This window comes from Sorex fumeus, unplaced genomic scaffold (assembly GCF_029834395.1).
Source record: "Sorex fumeus unplaced genomic scaffold, SorFum_2.1 ptg000006l, whole genome shotgun sequence".
In the NCBI taxonomy this organism is placed as follows: domain Eukaryota; kingdom Metazoa; phylum Chordata; class Mammalia; order Eulipotyphla; family Soricidae; genus Sorex; species Sorex fumeus.
The window spans coordinates 49,411,805-49,426,020 of record NW_026606063.1 but is presented as its reverse complement, the minus strand read 5'-3'; the positions used below and the strand labels follow the sequence as shown (position 1 = coordinate 49,426,020).

The following is a 14,216-nucleotide window of genomic DNA, read 5'->3' as shown; positions in this document are numbered from 1 at the left end:
TTTAAAACCAAGTTTATATCTGTAAAATATTCTATAATTTATAAGTGTTTCAAACCAATCACACAAATCCCATCTTGGAATTTGCCAATAGGAGAACTGTATTCTCAGCTCTATCCCTCTGTATAATCATCTTTTTGGGGATGGTGGGGTGGGGGGTTTCCCTCACACCCTGTGGAGCATAGTACTGGCTCCTTCCTGGCTCTGTTCTCAGATCACTCCTAGCAGGGTTGGTGGTGGGGGTGGAGCTGGCACACAGGGCGCATGCTATATGGGGTTTCAGATATCAAACTTGGATTGGTAGTGTACAAGGCAAATATGGCTACCATCACTTTATATTTCATCACCTTGATCTTCAGAAACTCAGGGAACAAAAAAGGTTAATTCAAATACATCAAACATACAACTTTTAATATCTCTAAGAGCCAGGGGATGTGGCAGTGATAATGTAGGTATTTCACATGCATGAGGCCTTGGATTCAATCCCCAGCATCTACCCCAAGTCTACAAAACATTTACTATAAATCTGAGTTCTGAAATTCAATTCCAAACTATGTCAAAATATCACGTAATTTGCTTCTAGACCACAACTTATAATTAACACAGGATTGCAGTCTGATACAAACTATAGCATAACTTTATTTACATATTTTTGGCCATACCCAGGAACTCCGGGGACGATAAATGATGGAGGTATCAAACCAGTAAGCTGTGTGAAATGCAAGCACTCTACCTACTGTTATTGCTCAGGCCCTGAAATAACTCTACTTTATCTCACTGCAATTATGTTGTAAAGTTGTGATCAGTTACTTTACCTGGGCTCCTTCTCCATGGTATAAGCAATTCACCACATTGTCTAAAAGGTTGATATCCAGTTTTTGACTGAAATCGAGCAGCTGTCGAGCTGCATGGTCTGCTAACATTGTCATAATTGCTGGCATAGATTACTGAAAATAAAGGAAAAAAATTTACTAAGTAAAAAACTGAGTTAGTGTTATTCTTATATCATTGCAATTAGTAAATTACTTAACCAACTGTGACAGTAAATAACAAAATCTAGTTACTTTGCTATTCAATTTGACTCCAGAAAAATCTTACTCTACTTTCTACCAACATTTATATTAAAAAACCTACTAGCTCTGATCAAAATTTTAAGTGTAGATAAACTCATTAAGTGGATTCTGCCCCTTTCCTAAGTAAAGCCTTCTAGTTCACTGAAGTTCACTTCCTCTCTTTTCACCATCACCTTAACTTTAAATATATGCTTTAGAGAAGACATTAACAAATATAGCTAACAAGTTTCCCTACTGTACATAAAAACCACAATTCTAAATTCTTGGTACCATTTTCCTTAACTTCCACAGAACTTAAGTTCCATATACAATCAAACCAACTATTTCTTTCAACCCCTCAATGACTATGGATTAAATGTACAAAAAATTTCTTGAACACATAGCCTGCAGTATTTTAAAAATGTCCAGTTACTTTATTGGTAGAAGTCTGCCAACAATTTTCCAAATAAAAAGTTTTGTTTTGGGGTTGAACTTAATACTCCAGTAGGTAGGGCGCTTGACTTACATGCACCTGACAGGGGGTTGGTTGATCTCTGGAGTTCAGGCAAGAGTGATCCCTGAGCACAAAGGGCAGAGTAAGCCCTGGGAACCAACAGGTGGGGTCCAAAATACCCCCCTCCCCCCCTCCAAAAAAACCCTAACTTAAAAACAAGCAAATTCACCTCAAATAATATACTGGTTAAAACTGACTGGTTCAAATGCAATGTTATCCTTTTGAGAGGATTCTAAGATGCTGGAACACATCTGCATTTTTGTTGTCCAGCATTATAAAAATCTTTGCTTTTTCTTCAAAGCCAGTGCCATTCAAGTCAGACTGCTTAAATCAGTACTTCTTACCATTTTGGGGGGGGGGGGGGGCGGAGTGGGTAAGATGCCTTATCACTTATCCAAATCAAAAACTAAAACTTGTATACAATTACAGAAAACCCAGGACATCCTGAAAATTAGGCACGAAATCTCAGGTTAAAAATTTCTGGTTTGGCTCTGGGAATGTGGCTCATTGGTAAACTGCAAGCCTTACATGCTGAAGACCTGGATCTGGTTTTAAAATAAAACCAAACCAAAGAAAACAAAAACACCTGGTTTGTAGCTCCTACAAGGTCAGATGGCCACCTCCAGATCAGAAAATAGGTGATTAGTTTGTACCGAGAAAGCAGCTTGATAGAAAAAAGCATTATATTCTAGCAATATACAGCATTATATTCCAGTAGTTAAAATGGTTCTTTAATAATGGTTGTAAATTTTAATTTTACGATAGGAAATCTAAAAAAGGTGAGCTAAATTAGATCTGAAACTTGAGAAGACTAAACAAGTATCAAAAAATTTGCTGCCGTTTTTAACACATACTTGAGTCACAACTTGGAATCTTTGAAAGAAATGCTCCTATGAGCAATTCCACACAATTATTATCAATCTACCCCCTCCAGCTGCCATTTGTTTATTTAAAGACCAGAAACCACCTTTAAATCGAGACTGAACAGCACCACAACCAAGAGTTTTTTCAGTCTCTCGTGGGGGCTAACACGCGAGCTATTTACTCCTACCTATAAGCTCACAGCAAAAAGAATGGAACAAAAATGACTCCGTAAAAGTTTACTTTCAACGCCACGGTCCTTATAAAAGTTGGAGCTCTATCCAAGCCAAAGCTCAGGTTCGGAACATGGGCTTAAACGCCGCAGTTTGCCATCCCCAGAAGCAGCCGCTGTCTCCGAAATGACCTACCTATCCCCGAACCGCGCCAACCTACTACAGAAATGGCGGCTTTCTGTTCAATGCCAAGCACACCGAGTCCCCCAAATCAAAGGGCTTCCAAAACATTCTTTCCACGCACAGCCGTGTCCCACACGCTCCAGATACACAACCCGTCGGACAGCACACAGCCCTGGCGGGAGCGCGGGGCCGCCACAACCCCCCCCCCCTTCTCCTCGGGACGCTCAATCCTAGAATCCGCTCCCGGGAGAGCCTCTCGACCCAGGGATTACTACCTAGCAATGCGGCGACTCCACAAGTTGCCTGCCCCAACACTCGGCGCCGCCTGCACATGGACAAGGCAGGCGGCTCCCCTCTCCCCACGGCCCCGGGAAGTCGTAACCGTTGCTTAACGAGAACTACACACTGAAGTCCAAAAAAACAAGTCGCGACACGGAGAGCCGCAGCTCCTCGGGGCGTGTGGGCAATCGGCGGCTTCATTCAGGAGAAACACACCTCGCGAAGGCCCGCCCTCGCGCTCCGCACCGGCCCGGGCGGCCGCACGTCTAACTATAGCTCACAGGCGCGCTCTCCGCCCGCCCCGCGCCCGGGCGGCCCCTGCGACCAGGCGCCCGAAGTTCACCGCCCCATTCTCTCCGCAGCATGGCCTCTGCGCGATCGCGGGAGGGCCGCGCCGGGCCGAGCCCTCCCGCTTCCCCCACTCCCCCCGCACCCACCCCAAACTCAAAGGCATCGGAATGAAGGAGAATCAGGGCATCAGCCGCCGTACAATGCCAGCAGTAAATGATTCATTCACTTACACCCCAGCCCCGAAAACAAACTACAACCCCAATCCCATTTGCAGATCCCGGAAAGAGCCACCAACCTTTTTTTTTTTACTTCCACGCTTACTTCCCTCCCCCACACCCCCCCCGCCAATTTTTCCCCCCCTTCGGAGAAGATGTTGGAGTTTCCTTACGGGAGGAACAGGGACTCGGCAGCCCCTCCCTCCCCCGATCTCAAGCTCTCCACCGCGGGCCACGTGATGCAGGCGGACGTTTCAATGCTGCTGCACTAAATATTTCTGGAAACTTCCACTCCTAATAATTTACAGAGATGTACCCGAAATCATCCCAACTTCTCCTAAGCCCCTCGGACGGGGGAAGCCTTTCCATCCCCGCTCGGGGGGGGGGGGGGGCAGCTTCACTATCACGCTCCTGCCTTCCGCCGCCGCCACCCGCACACGCGAATGACCCAGCAAGCGCTCCCCTCCCGCGGCCGCCTCCCCGCCTCCATCCCCCAGCGGCAGAAGCCGCTCCATTCAATCGCAGGCTCCGCTCGGGGCCCGCCGCCGCCTCCCGGCTCGCCTCCCGCGGCCGCCGCCGCCGCGCCCCACGCCGGCCTCCTCCCGCCCGGCCGCGCCGCCGCCCGCCCCACGGCCCCGAAGACACAGTCGACTTACCCAGAAATTGAACCAACTGCTTCTTCCTTCCTTGTCGGGGGATTAGGGCGAGGGAAGGTGGGGAGGGGGGGAGAGGGGGGGAAAATCAAGGTGGGTTTCACAGTTTCCCCACCTTAAAAAAAGGAGATTTTAAAAACGTTGAGGATAAGGGCAAAAAAAAAAAAAAGCTCAACAATATTTACTAATTTCAGTGCCACCTCCCCCCGACACACACACCCACCCGCCCCCCTCCCAAAATAAAATTAAAAAAAAGAAGGGGAATTAATCTGTGGAATAAATGCTCCCTCCTGGCTTGGGGAGTGAGGGAAGGGGGAGGGGAACGGGGTCGAGTCCCAAAGATTCAGCCCCAGCGGGACCCTCCAGCCACAGGCGGCAGCAGGAGCGGCAGGAGTAGGGGGTGTAGAGTCCACACGGTCGGGGGACGCTCTGCTGCCAGTTGCAGTCCGACTCCCCCCTACCAAAATACGGATCCCTCTCTCACGCGGCTCCGGCGCTGGGCCCCCCCCCACCCAGGCTCGCCTAAACTTTCCCCCCTTCTCCTGCTCCTCAGCGACTGGTGGTTCCCCCCTCCCCCTCTGGGTGGTTGCACGGACTGCAGCAGCAAAGACTGGAACAAGCACCGCCGCCGGGGCTGTAGCTACTGTTGCTCTTGCTGATGCTGTAGCTCCCGCTGCTCCTGCCGCGGCCGCTGCAGCCGCTTCTCCCCCTCCTCCTAGTGCCTCAAACTCGGAACCGGTTGAAACCGGTTCAGACTGGGAGATTCCATCTCGGTTGAGTTTTCAGCCCATGGCGCCGCGGAGCGTTTGGAACCTGGGCCTCCGCCCCCAGCCCGTTCGCTCATTGGCTGATTTCAGCCACAGCCGCGCCATCAGCCTACCTGCTATTGGCCAGCTCTCCCGTCAATCCCTCCTCAAGGCTCCACACGAGCCCGCCGCTTCGGCCCCCGCCTCTTTCCAGCAGCGATTTGCCCGCAGAGTGGGGGAGGGGAAGTGGGGCGGGTCGTAAAGGAGCGAGGAGCGGGGTGGAGGAGGAGAAGGTGGGACGAAGAGAGGAGCGGAGCAGAGAAGAGAGCGAAAAGAAGCCACGCGGAGGATTGGTTCGAATTATCTGTCAATCAACGGAGCCCGCCCTCGACGGAAGTCCACCTCCTCCTAGTGCTTACCCCGCAGGCCCAGCCTTTTCGGCCCGCTGATTGGCTAGGCGCCTTAGTGACGAAGAGGGTGGGGCACAGCTCGCGAGCTGGTGGTGGCGGCGCGAGTTTGAGCGCAGCACGCGGCAGGCTGCTTTAGCTCGGCAGCTTCTAGACCGGCGCCGGCCCGCCCCCGCCGGCTCCCGCCAACCTGCGGGTCCTGAGCCCGCCGGGCTCTGGGCCCGCCCTCTTGACTGGGGCTGCCCAACGAAAAAGTTGGGCCCACCCGGTGGTTTTTTGTTAGTGGGGTGGGTGAGTGGGAAAACGGGGCGTAAAGAACAAATTTTGGGGATAGCCCAAGAAGAATTCATGGAGTTCAGTTGTCCCCAGATAATCGCTAATCCGTTTTAGAGACTGGGATTTGGGGACCGGAAAGTTGAGGGTGCGGTGGTTGCCATGCAGTTGCCATGCACTCCGAGCCTGCCAGAGCCACATCTCCACAGTACTGGCAAAAATACCCAAATCGTTTGGGAACCCCCGTTCAAATTTTATCAGTCTTCCCAGGCTGAACTTTGGATGTTTCTAAAACCAACCTGACGAAAAGCTAAATTTCTGTAACCTCGAATTGGCTTAACATCACGTAATTTTGTTGGGTAAATTTGTATAGCTACTGTTCTACCTGATGTCCTTGAACTGCCCTTACTCTCGGTTTCTCTTTTCAGCACTTAACTGCCTGCACATACTGCATCACTAAATAGTGTTTTCTATGAATGCCACATGCATGTGGACTTTCACATGCTTGCCCTTCTGGTTTGTCCCCAAGTGCCCTCCAAATCAGCTTTACTGACTGTTGTACGAAACAAGTTTCCCACCAAAATTAACCAAGCCCATTGTGCCACCGGGAGATTGAGAAATGATCTATTAAAATGATCTATTTTATCAACAGTTTCTTCAGCAAGACCTCTTACTTCAAGTCTTCACTTATGACAATGAGTAATAACAGAAGTGACAATTTCTCCATCCTCTAATTAAAAAAAAAGCCTAGATTTATCAAAATAGTTTTGGATGACTTACTGTTTTTAGTGTAGCAAGACAGTTTTTATTTCATGAAACTTACATTAATGTGAGGAGAGAGAGAGAGAGAGAGAGAGAGAGAGAAATATATGTTCAAGAGAGCGCTGTTTTTTTCAGAATGGGAAAAGTTAAAAGAGACAGAGATAAGTGATCAAGGGAGAATGGGATTTGAAAGAACAAGTCAGGACCAGAGACTGTACAGCGTGTAGGGCACTTGCCTTGCACACTACCCACTCAGGTGTGATTCCCCAGATCCCATATGATCCACCCCCCTATCCTGCCAGGAGTAATTTCTGAGTTCAGAGCCAGGAATAACCCCGGAGCACTCCCAGGTGTGCGCTCCCCCCCCCCCCCCCAAGAAAGAAAGAGAAAGGGAAGGAAGGAAGGAAGGAAGGAAGGAAGGAAGGAAGGAAGGAAGGAAGGGAGGAGAGAAAGAGAAAAGAAAGAGAACATGGATTTGAGAGTGCAAGCCTGGATGAGTTTTTAGACCTAGAATTTTTATTAATTGCCTAACAATTATACAAGTATATAATATATTTGATATACACTGGTTATTTGGAATTTTATCAGAAAAATTGACTGACTTGTGTGGAGTTGTTGTTTAGTTCTTAAATTGCTATGATTTTGGTTTGGGGAAACACACCTGTTAGTGCTCAGGGCTTTCTCCCAGTTCTGTACTCAGGAATCACTCCTATTGGTACACAAAGAACCCACAGGTTGCCAGGGATCCAACCAGTTGGCAGAGTACAAGGCAAGCACTGTGGCCTCTGTACTATATCTTGACTAACGTGAATTTTAAAAAGTAAACCCCCAACACACATACACATTTTCACTTCTTTTACCAGGTCATAGCTTTATTTGTTTGTTTTGTTTGGGGGCCATATACAGAGATGCTCAGAGGTTACTCCTGGGTCTGCTCTCAGAAATTATTCCTGGCCATCCTTGGGAGACTGTAGGAAGTCAGGTATCAAACTCAGGTCTACTTTTGCAAGGCAAACATCCTACCTGCTGTACTATCTTTCCACCAGCACTGACCTACTAGCACAGAGCCAGAAATAAGTCCTGAGTACTGCCAGGTGTGAGCTCCCCCCCCAAAAAAAAACTTTGGCTTTGTTTAGAGTGTGAACTTGAGCAAGTCACTTCAGCTCTCCTTTTTCATGTACTTAATGAAACTGACATATTCTCATGTCTTATTCATATTAGTATTAAATGGATGTGGTTCTCAGGGGCTACCACCTGGGTGTTTGGGGGCACACCTGATGGTACATAGTGGATAGTGGATGGTACATAGTGGATGGTACATAGTGGATCATGTATTTCTGGAGTTGAAACCGGGCCTCCTACATGTAAAGCACGTGCTCCCCATGTAGGTGAGCTCTCCTGCCTCACCGTCTTTAGTTTTATTTCCCCACTTTTTTATTGAGGCACCGTGATTTATAATACTGTTACTGATACATTCATGCATACTTCATTCCAACAACCACACCCACTACCAGAGTGCCCCCCTCCCTCCACTTTGTGCCCCGAGGACCCCACCCACCTTCTGCAACCTCTACTCTCTAGATAAGCTCAGTTTTGTAGACCAACTCTCCAGTTTTGTTGCTTTTGACCATCTGTTGCTCCCTTACTATGTTTCTTTTTTCTTTCTTGTTTTTTGTTTTGTTTTGTTTTGCGGGTCACACCTGGCGATGCTCAGGGGTTACTCCTGGCTTTGCACTCAGGAATCACTCCTGGCAGTGCTCAGTGGACCATATGGGATCCTGGAAATCGAACCCGAGTGGGCCTCGTGCAAGGCAAACGCCTTACCTGTTGTGCTCTCACTCCAGCCTCTCTTTCTTGTATTTTTAATGGGTATAACCATAATATTGTGGTTTTTTTTTCTCAGAAAATAAATATTTCGGGCTGGAGTGAGAGTACAGCAGGTGGGGCGTTTTCCTTGCAAGCAGCAGACAAGGGTTTGATTCCCAGCATCCCATCTCATATGGTCCCCTGAGCACCACCAGGAATAATTCCTGAGTTCAGAACCAGGAGTAATCCCTGGATATGACCCAAAAAGCCTCCCAAAAAATGTTTATTTATTGGGCTACAGACGTAGTACCAGTACTTGCCTTGCATGTGGCTGAGTGGGTTTGATACCTGGCATCCGTCCCACATGGTCCCCAGAGCACTACCAAGAATAATTCCTGAGTGCAGAACCAGAAATAATCCCTGAGTATCGCCAGGTGTGGCCCCCCAAAAAAAGCAAAGAAAAAATTTATTTACTTATTTGGGCTGGAGCGATAGCACAGCGGGTAGAGTGTTTGCCTTGCGAGTGGCCAACATGGCCTACCCGAGTTCGATTCCTCCACCCCTCTCGGCTAGCTACTGAGAGTATCTCACCCGCACGGCAAAGACTGGCAAGCTCTCCGTGACATATTTGATATGCCAAACACAGTAACAATTGTCACAATGGAGATGTTACTGGGCCCACTCAAGCAAATCGATGAACAACGGGAGGACAGTGACAGTGATTTATTTATTTATTTAAAATTTCCAAGGTTTGGCTTTTCTCCCCATTTATATTTGTGTTTAATTTTGATATTTCAAAGCATTTTCAAAGCATAGCCTCTGAGAGTTTAATTGATAAGTTTCTATCTTCTCGACGTTATGAGTCAGCATGTGGTGTGTCTTGGAGGATGTCACATGTGCTCTGGAGAATGCTTCACCATCTTTGAATCATAGGAGGTCATATCAGATGGTGAATCCATTATAAATGACTTAGACATTTATTTACTATAGTTAGTCAAAATGGATTATTCACTATAAACTTATTACTGACAAATACCCAAAAAGTGACAAGAACTGGTGATTATGTTTGATCTCTGTTTTTTCAGGATTAAAATTAGAACAAAGATTTAATATGGGATGATAGCACAACGGGTAGGGCATTTGCATGTGGCTGACCCGGCCAACCCAGGTTCGATTCCTCTTCCCCTCTCGGAGAGCCTGGCAAGCTACTGAGAGTATTTGCCCCCATAGCAAAGTCTGGCAAGCTACCCGTGACGTATTTGATATGACAAACACAGTAACAACAAGTCTCACAATGGAGATGTTACTGGGTCCGCTTGAGCAAGTAGATGAAAAACAGGAAGACAGTGCTACAGTGCAGTGCAGTGCCAGGATTCAAACCTGGGCCTACCACGAGGCAAACACTCCACCCAAAGCACTATCCCTCCAGCCCATCCCTCAATTTTTTTAGGAAGGAAGTTTAATTAAATTGATTAGATCACTACTCAAAATATTAAACACATGACAGAGAAAAAGGTAAAGGTAAAGGTAAAGGCCCTCCCGTTGATCGTCGATTTGCTCGAGCGGGCCCAGTAACGTCTCCATTGGAGACTTTGTTGTTACTGTGTCTGGCATATCGAATACTCTCGGTAGCTTGCCGGGCTCTCCGAGAGGGGCGGAGGAATCGAACTCGGGTCAGCCATGTTGGCCGCTTGTAAGGTGAACGCCCTACCCGCTGTGCTATCGCTCTAGCCCAGAGAAAAAGAGAACACTGAAATCCTTCTAAGTAAAAATAGAGGGGATATATTTTGAAGAAGCCATAGAAGAAATATACTTAGTGCTGAGTAAAACTTCAAAAACTGAAAAACACTGTGATATTATCTAAACTTTTATTTTATAAAAAGAGAGGCTGGATAGATAGCACAGCTGGTAGGGCATTAGCCTTGCACGTGGTCGATCCAGGTTGGATTCCCACTATCCTATATGGTTCCCCGAAAACTGCCAGGAGTAATTCCTGAATGCAGAGCCAGAATAATCTCTGAGCATCGCTGGGTGTGACCCAAAAAGAAAATAAATAAATAAAATAAATAAATAAATAAATAAAATAACCAAGGAGTCCAGTGGAGAAAAATAAACATTGCTTAGATAGCAAAGTAAAAGTAAATGACATCAAAAGCATGAGCTTCACATCAGAGCATGAGCTCTTAGTAGAAATTGATCCCAAATGACAGAAGAACAACAAATGTTTCAATTTTCTTTTTTTGTTGTTTTTTGTTTATTGTGTTACCCAGAGGGTACTCAGAGCATATGGCTGTCTCTGCTTTCAGGGATGGCTCCTGGTGGTGTTTATATTGATGTGGAGGCCCCATCCTTCTTATAAATAGTGCTGCAGTAAATATTCCTACACCTTTGTCATTGAGCATAAATGTGGTTATATCTTTGGGTTCAAACCCAAAAGTGGTATTACTGTGTCAAAAGTCATGCATGTTTGTCATGGTGATAAGTGTCCCTTAAAAAGGTTGTGTCAATTTACATACCCTACACAATATTTGAATAGTACCTGTTTATTCCCCATCCACTCCATAGATATTTGCTATTAATGTCACTCTAGAGGCTTATTTTTTTGGTTTTTGAACCGCACTAGGTAGCGATTGAACTGAAGTCCACAAGCAAGGAAAGAGCCTTTAACCCCCTGCCAGCTCTCCAAAATAAATGCAAAATAACGTTTGCATGTTAACTTGGACTTTTGTCTGGGGAAGGAGTCACCTGGAACATTGTTTAAGACCTGAAGGAGAAAGCATCTACTTCAGGAGGAAGTTCTTGTAAGTGATTGGTAGAAATACATAAGCACAGGCTGAGACAGGGCCTGTTTAACTGTGTTATTTACTATTATTTACAATGGTGTGTTAAAGTCAACTCAAGGAGCTACTTGAGAGCCAAATGTCTTTTAGAAATTTTACAAGTTGATTGTCAAACACAGTCATTGTAAAAACTTCAATTTTATAAATTAACTGTTAAATTATACTAAAAATAAGTGTAGGGGCTGGAGCAATAGGACAGCAGGTAGGGTGTTTGCCTTGCACACAGTAGACCTGGGTTCTAACCACAGCATCCCATATGGACCCCTGAGCACTGCCAGGAGTGATTCCTGAGTGCAGAGCCAAGAGTAACCCCTGAGCATTGCTGGGTATGACCCAATTTTTTTAATTAATTAATTTATTTATTTATTTTGCTTTTGGGGGTCACACCTAGTGACGCACAAGAGTTATTCCTGGCTCTGCACTCAGGAATTACCCCTGGCGGTGCTCAGGTGACCGTATGGGATGCTGGGAATCGAACCCGGGTCGGCTGTGTGCAAAGCATACGCCCTACCCGCTGAGCTATCACTCCAGCTCCCCAAAATCTTTTTAATAAAAATGTAATAAATACTGAAACTCTTCACTTTCTAATGTTCTTCTTGCACTTTACTGTAATCTGTGCTTTTATTTATTTTTTTTTTTTGCTTTTGGGGTCATACCCGGCGATGCACAGGGGCTACTCCTGGCTCTGCACTCAGGAATTACCCCTGGCAGTGCTCAGGGAACCATATAGGATGCTGGGAATCGAACCCGGGTCGGCGGCATGCAAGGCAAACGCCCTACCTGCTGTGCTATTGCTCCAGCCCCTACTCTGTGCTTTTAAAGTTTTATACCTCAATGGATGGAAATAAAATGCTGTATGATGGTAATCCTTTCACTGAAATAAAATGCTCTATGAGGAGATCTTTTCACCGCCCTATGATTTGTGACATCACATTGGTAACTGGAAATCAGCCATGACAGAAAAACAAAGACCACGGAAGTCAACTAAAATTCACAACTCACTCTACTGAGAGCCTGTTAAATCTCTACCAGCATATTGCTGTGTGCCAGGCACCATCAGAGGTCAGAGCTATTGTCAGAATTGTCTGATAGAGAAAGAGATGAAGCCATACCAATAAATGGGCAGGTAAGTAGTCTTATTGTACGTCATTGCTTATGTTTTTAAGATTGGGGACCATGCAAGTGTTTGAATAGAGATGTGATGACTTGATGTGACTGCAAATTTAATCAGATCACTCTAGGTGCCAGAGAGATAATACAAAAGGTGTGTTGTTTGCCTTGCTTGCAGCTGACTCTGGTTGAATCCGTGGTTTCACATATGAACCCTAAAGTGCTGGCTGAGCACAGAGCCAGGAATAGCCTCTGTGCACTTTGGGGTGCCTATGGGTATTTCTGTGGATCCCACACAAAACCAAAAACAAAAACACGTAAGAGAATCACTCTAGATGCTGTGCTGAGAATCACTTGGGAGTAAGAGTAGAAATAGACTCCTGTTAGGATATTCAGCGTTAGCTGAAGGATTGACTCTGGTTTGGGCCAGAGTAGTAGTCATGGAGGTGTTCATTGAGCTTCTGAGGACAGTTTGAAAGTCAAAAAGAACCTGGAAGGCTGGAGCGATAGCAAACCCGGGTTCGGTTCCCAGCATCCCATATGGTACCCCGAGTAATTCCTGAGTGCATGAGCCAGGAGTAACCACTGTGCATCATCCTTTGTGTGACCCAAAAAGGAAAAAAGGAAAAAAAAAGAACCTGGATTTGGGAATGTGTGAAAAAGAGAAGATTTAAGGATGCATTGGGGGCTGGAGCAATAGCACAGCGGGTAGGGCATTTGCCTTGCATGCAGCCGACCCGGGTTTGATTCCCAGCATCCCATATGGTCCCCTGAGTACCGCCAGGAGTGATTCCTGAGTGCAAAGCCAGGAGTAACTCCTGAGCATCGCCGGGTGTGACCCAAAAAGAAAAAAAAAAAAGGATGCCTTAACGGATTTCAGCAATGGTGCCTAGAAGGTTGGATTTACCATTGCTGAGATGTGACTGGTTTTCTGAAGAAACAAGAATAGGGCAGAATTAGGATCTCAGTTTCTTATAATCACCTAGAAATTCTTTAAAGGCAAAGAATTTTTTGCTGTTTTATTTTCATTTTGAGGCTGCACCTGGTGATACTCAAGGGCTGTTCCTTGCTCTGCACTGAGGAATTACTCCTGGTAGTAATCCTGCTATATTATCTCTCTGGCCCACAGAGAGTCAGGTTTTATCATTATTAAGAAAAATAAGGGGCCAGAGTGATACTACCAGGGGTGGGGCACTTGACTTGCACACATTCGACCCGGGCTCCCCCCCCCCCCCCGTCGTCCCATGTGGTCCCCAAAACACACCAGGAATAATCCCTGAGCACCACCAGCTGTGGCCCCTCCTCCCCCCCAAAAAATGTTCTGGTATAAGCCTCAATAGTTCAGAAGGTAAAGTTAATGACAAGATTATTAATGACTAATAGAGACACTGGTTGCTACAACTGAATAGGGAAGAAATGCTACTGGTTTCTAGTCAGTTGTGTCCAGGAATGTGGCTAAAATATTATGCAATGCATATAGAGGACAGTACCCCAAAAATAATTACTCAGTTTCAAATGTCAAAAGTGCAGAGACTGAAGAACCCTGATCTATTTATAAAATATTTGAAGTTATTCTGACCCACTGGAGAAAAAAAGTAGCTGAACTTCAACCAGATCAGCGTTTCTCAAGCATTGCTGTATGTATGAATCACCTAGGGAACCTGTTGAAATACATAATATGATTCAGTGTGTCTGTTTGAGGGCCGAAAATCTGTATTTCTAGGAAACTGAAGAGATACTGCTGCTGATAGTCCATGAAACACACTGAGTTGTGCCATTGTTGGGGTGGGATGATATCAAGAATTCCTTAAGAATTTGTACTGTGAAGATCCAAGAAACAATGTTTGGGGCATGGTATGTACAAGTTTGGACTGGACTCAGAAAAAATGTTATTTTTGGGCATTCTGTATTTTGCAATTCTTTTCTCCTGGGAAAAGTTTTAAAAAGTACTTCAGGAGCAAAAGAAATTTCTTTCTGAAGAGATCAAATTAGCATCATAAATACATTAGTAGGAAAATCTCACTAATTGTCCTCACCTTCAGGTGGTATCTATT

General features: G+C 45.9%; 1 protein-coding gene across 4 annotated transcripts in view; it reads right to left on the bottom strand.

Moving 5' to 3' along the window:
• XPO1 (exportin 1) overlaps nucleotides 1–5,402 on the bottom strand; it is a 38,110-nt gene extending 32,708 nt beyond the window's left edge. The window contains exons 1-2 of one of the 4 annotated variants that reach the window (XM_056125143.1): nucleotides 5,384–5,402; nucleotides 813–944 (exon numbers count right to left, since the gene is read on the bottom strand). In XM_056125143.1, coding sequence (XP_055981118.1) covers nucleotides 813–938 — 126 coding nt within the window. In that variant the 5' untranslated portion in view covers nucleotides 939–944; nucleotides 5,384–5,402. Of the gene's footprint in view, nucleotides 1–812; nucleotides 945–3,645; nucleotides 3,673–3,738; nucleotides 3,758–4,221; nucleotides 4,400–5,383 lie in introns of those variants that run through there. The other 3 variants (XM_056125122.1, XM_056125131.1, XM_056125151.1) reach the window with 3 other exon arrangements.
• Nucleotides 5,403–14,216: the final 8,814 nt, after the last annotated feature.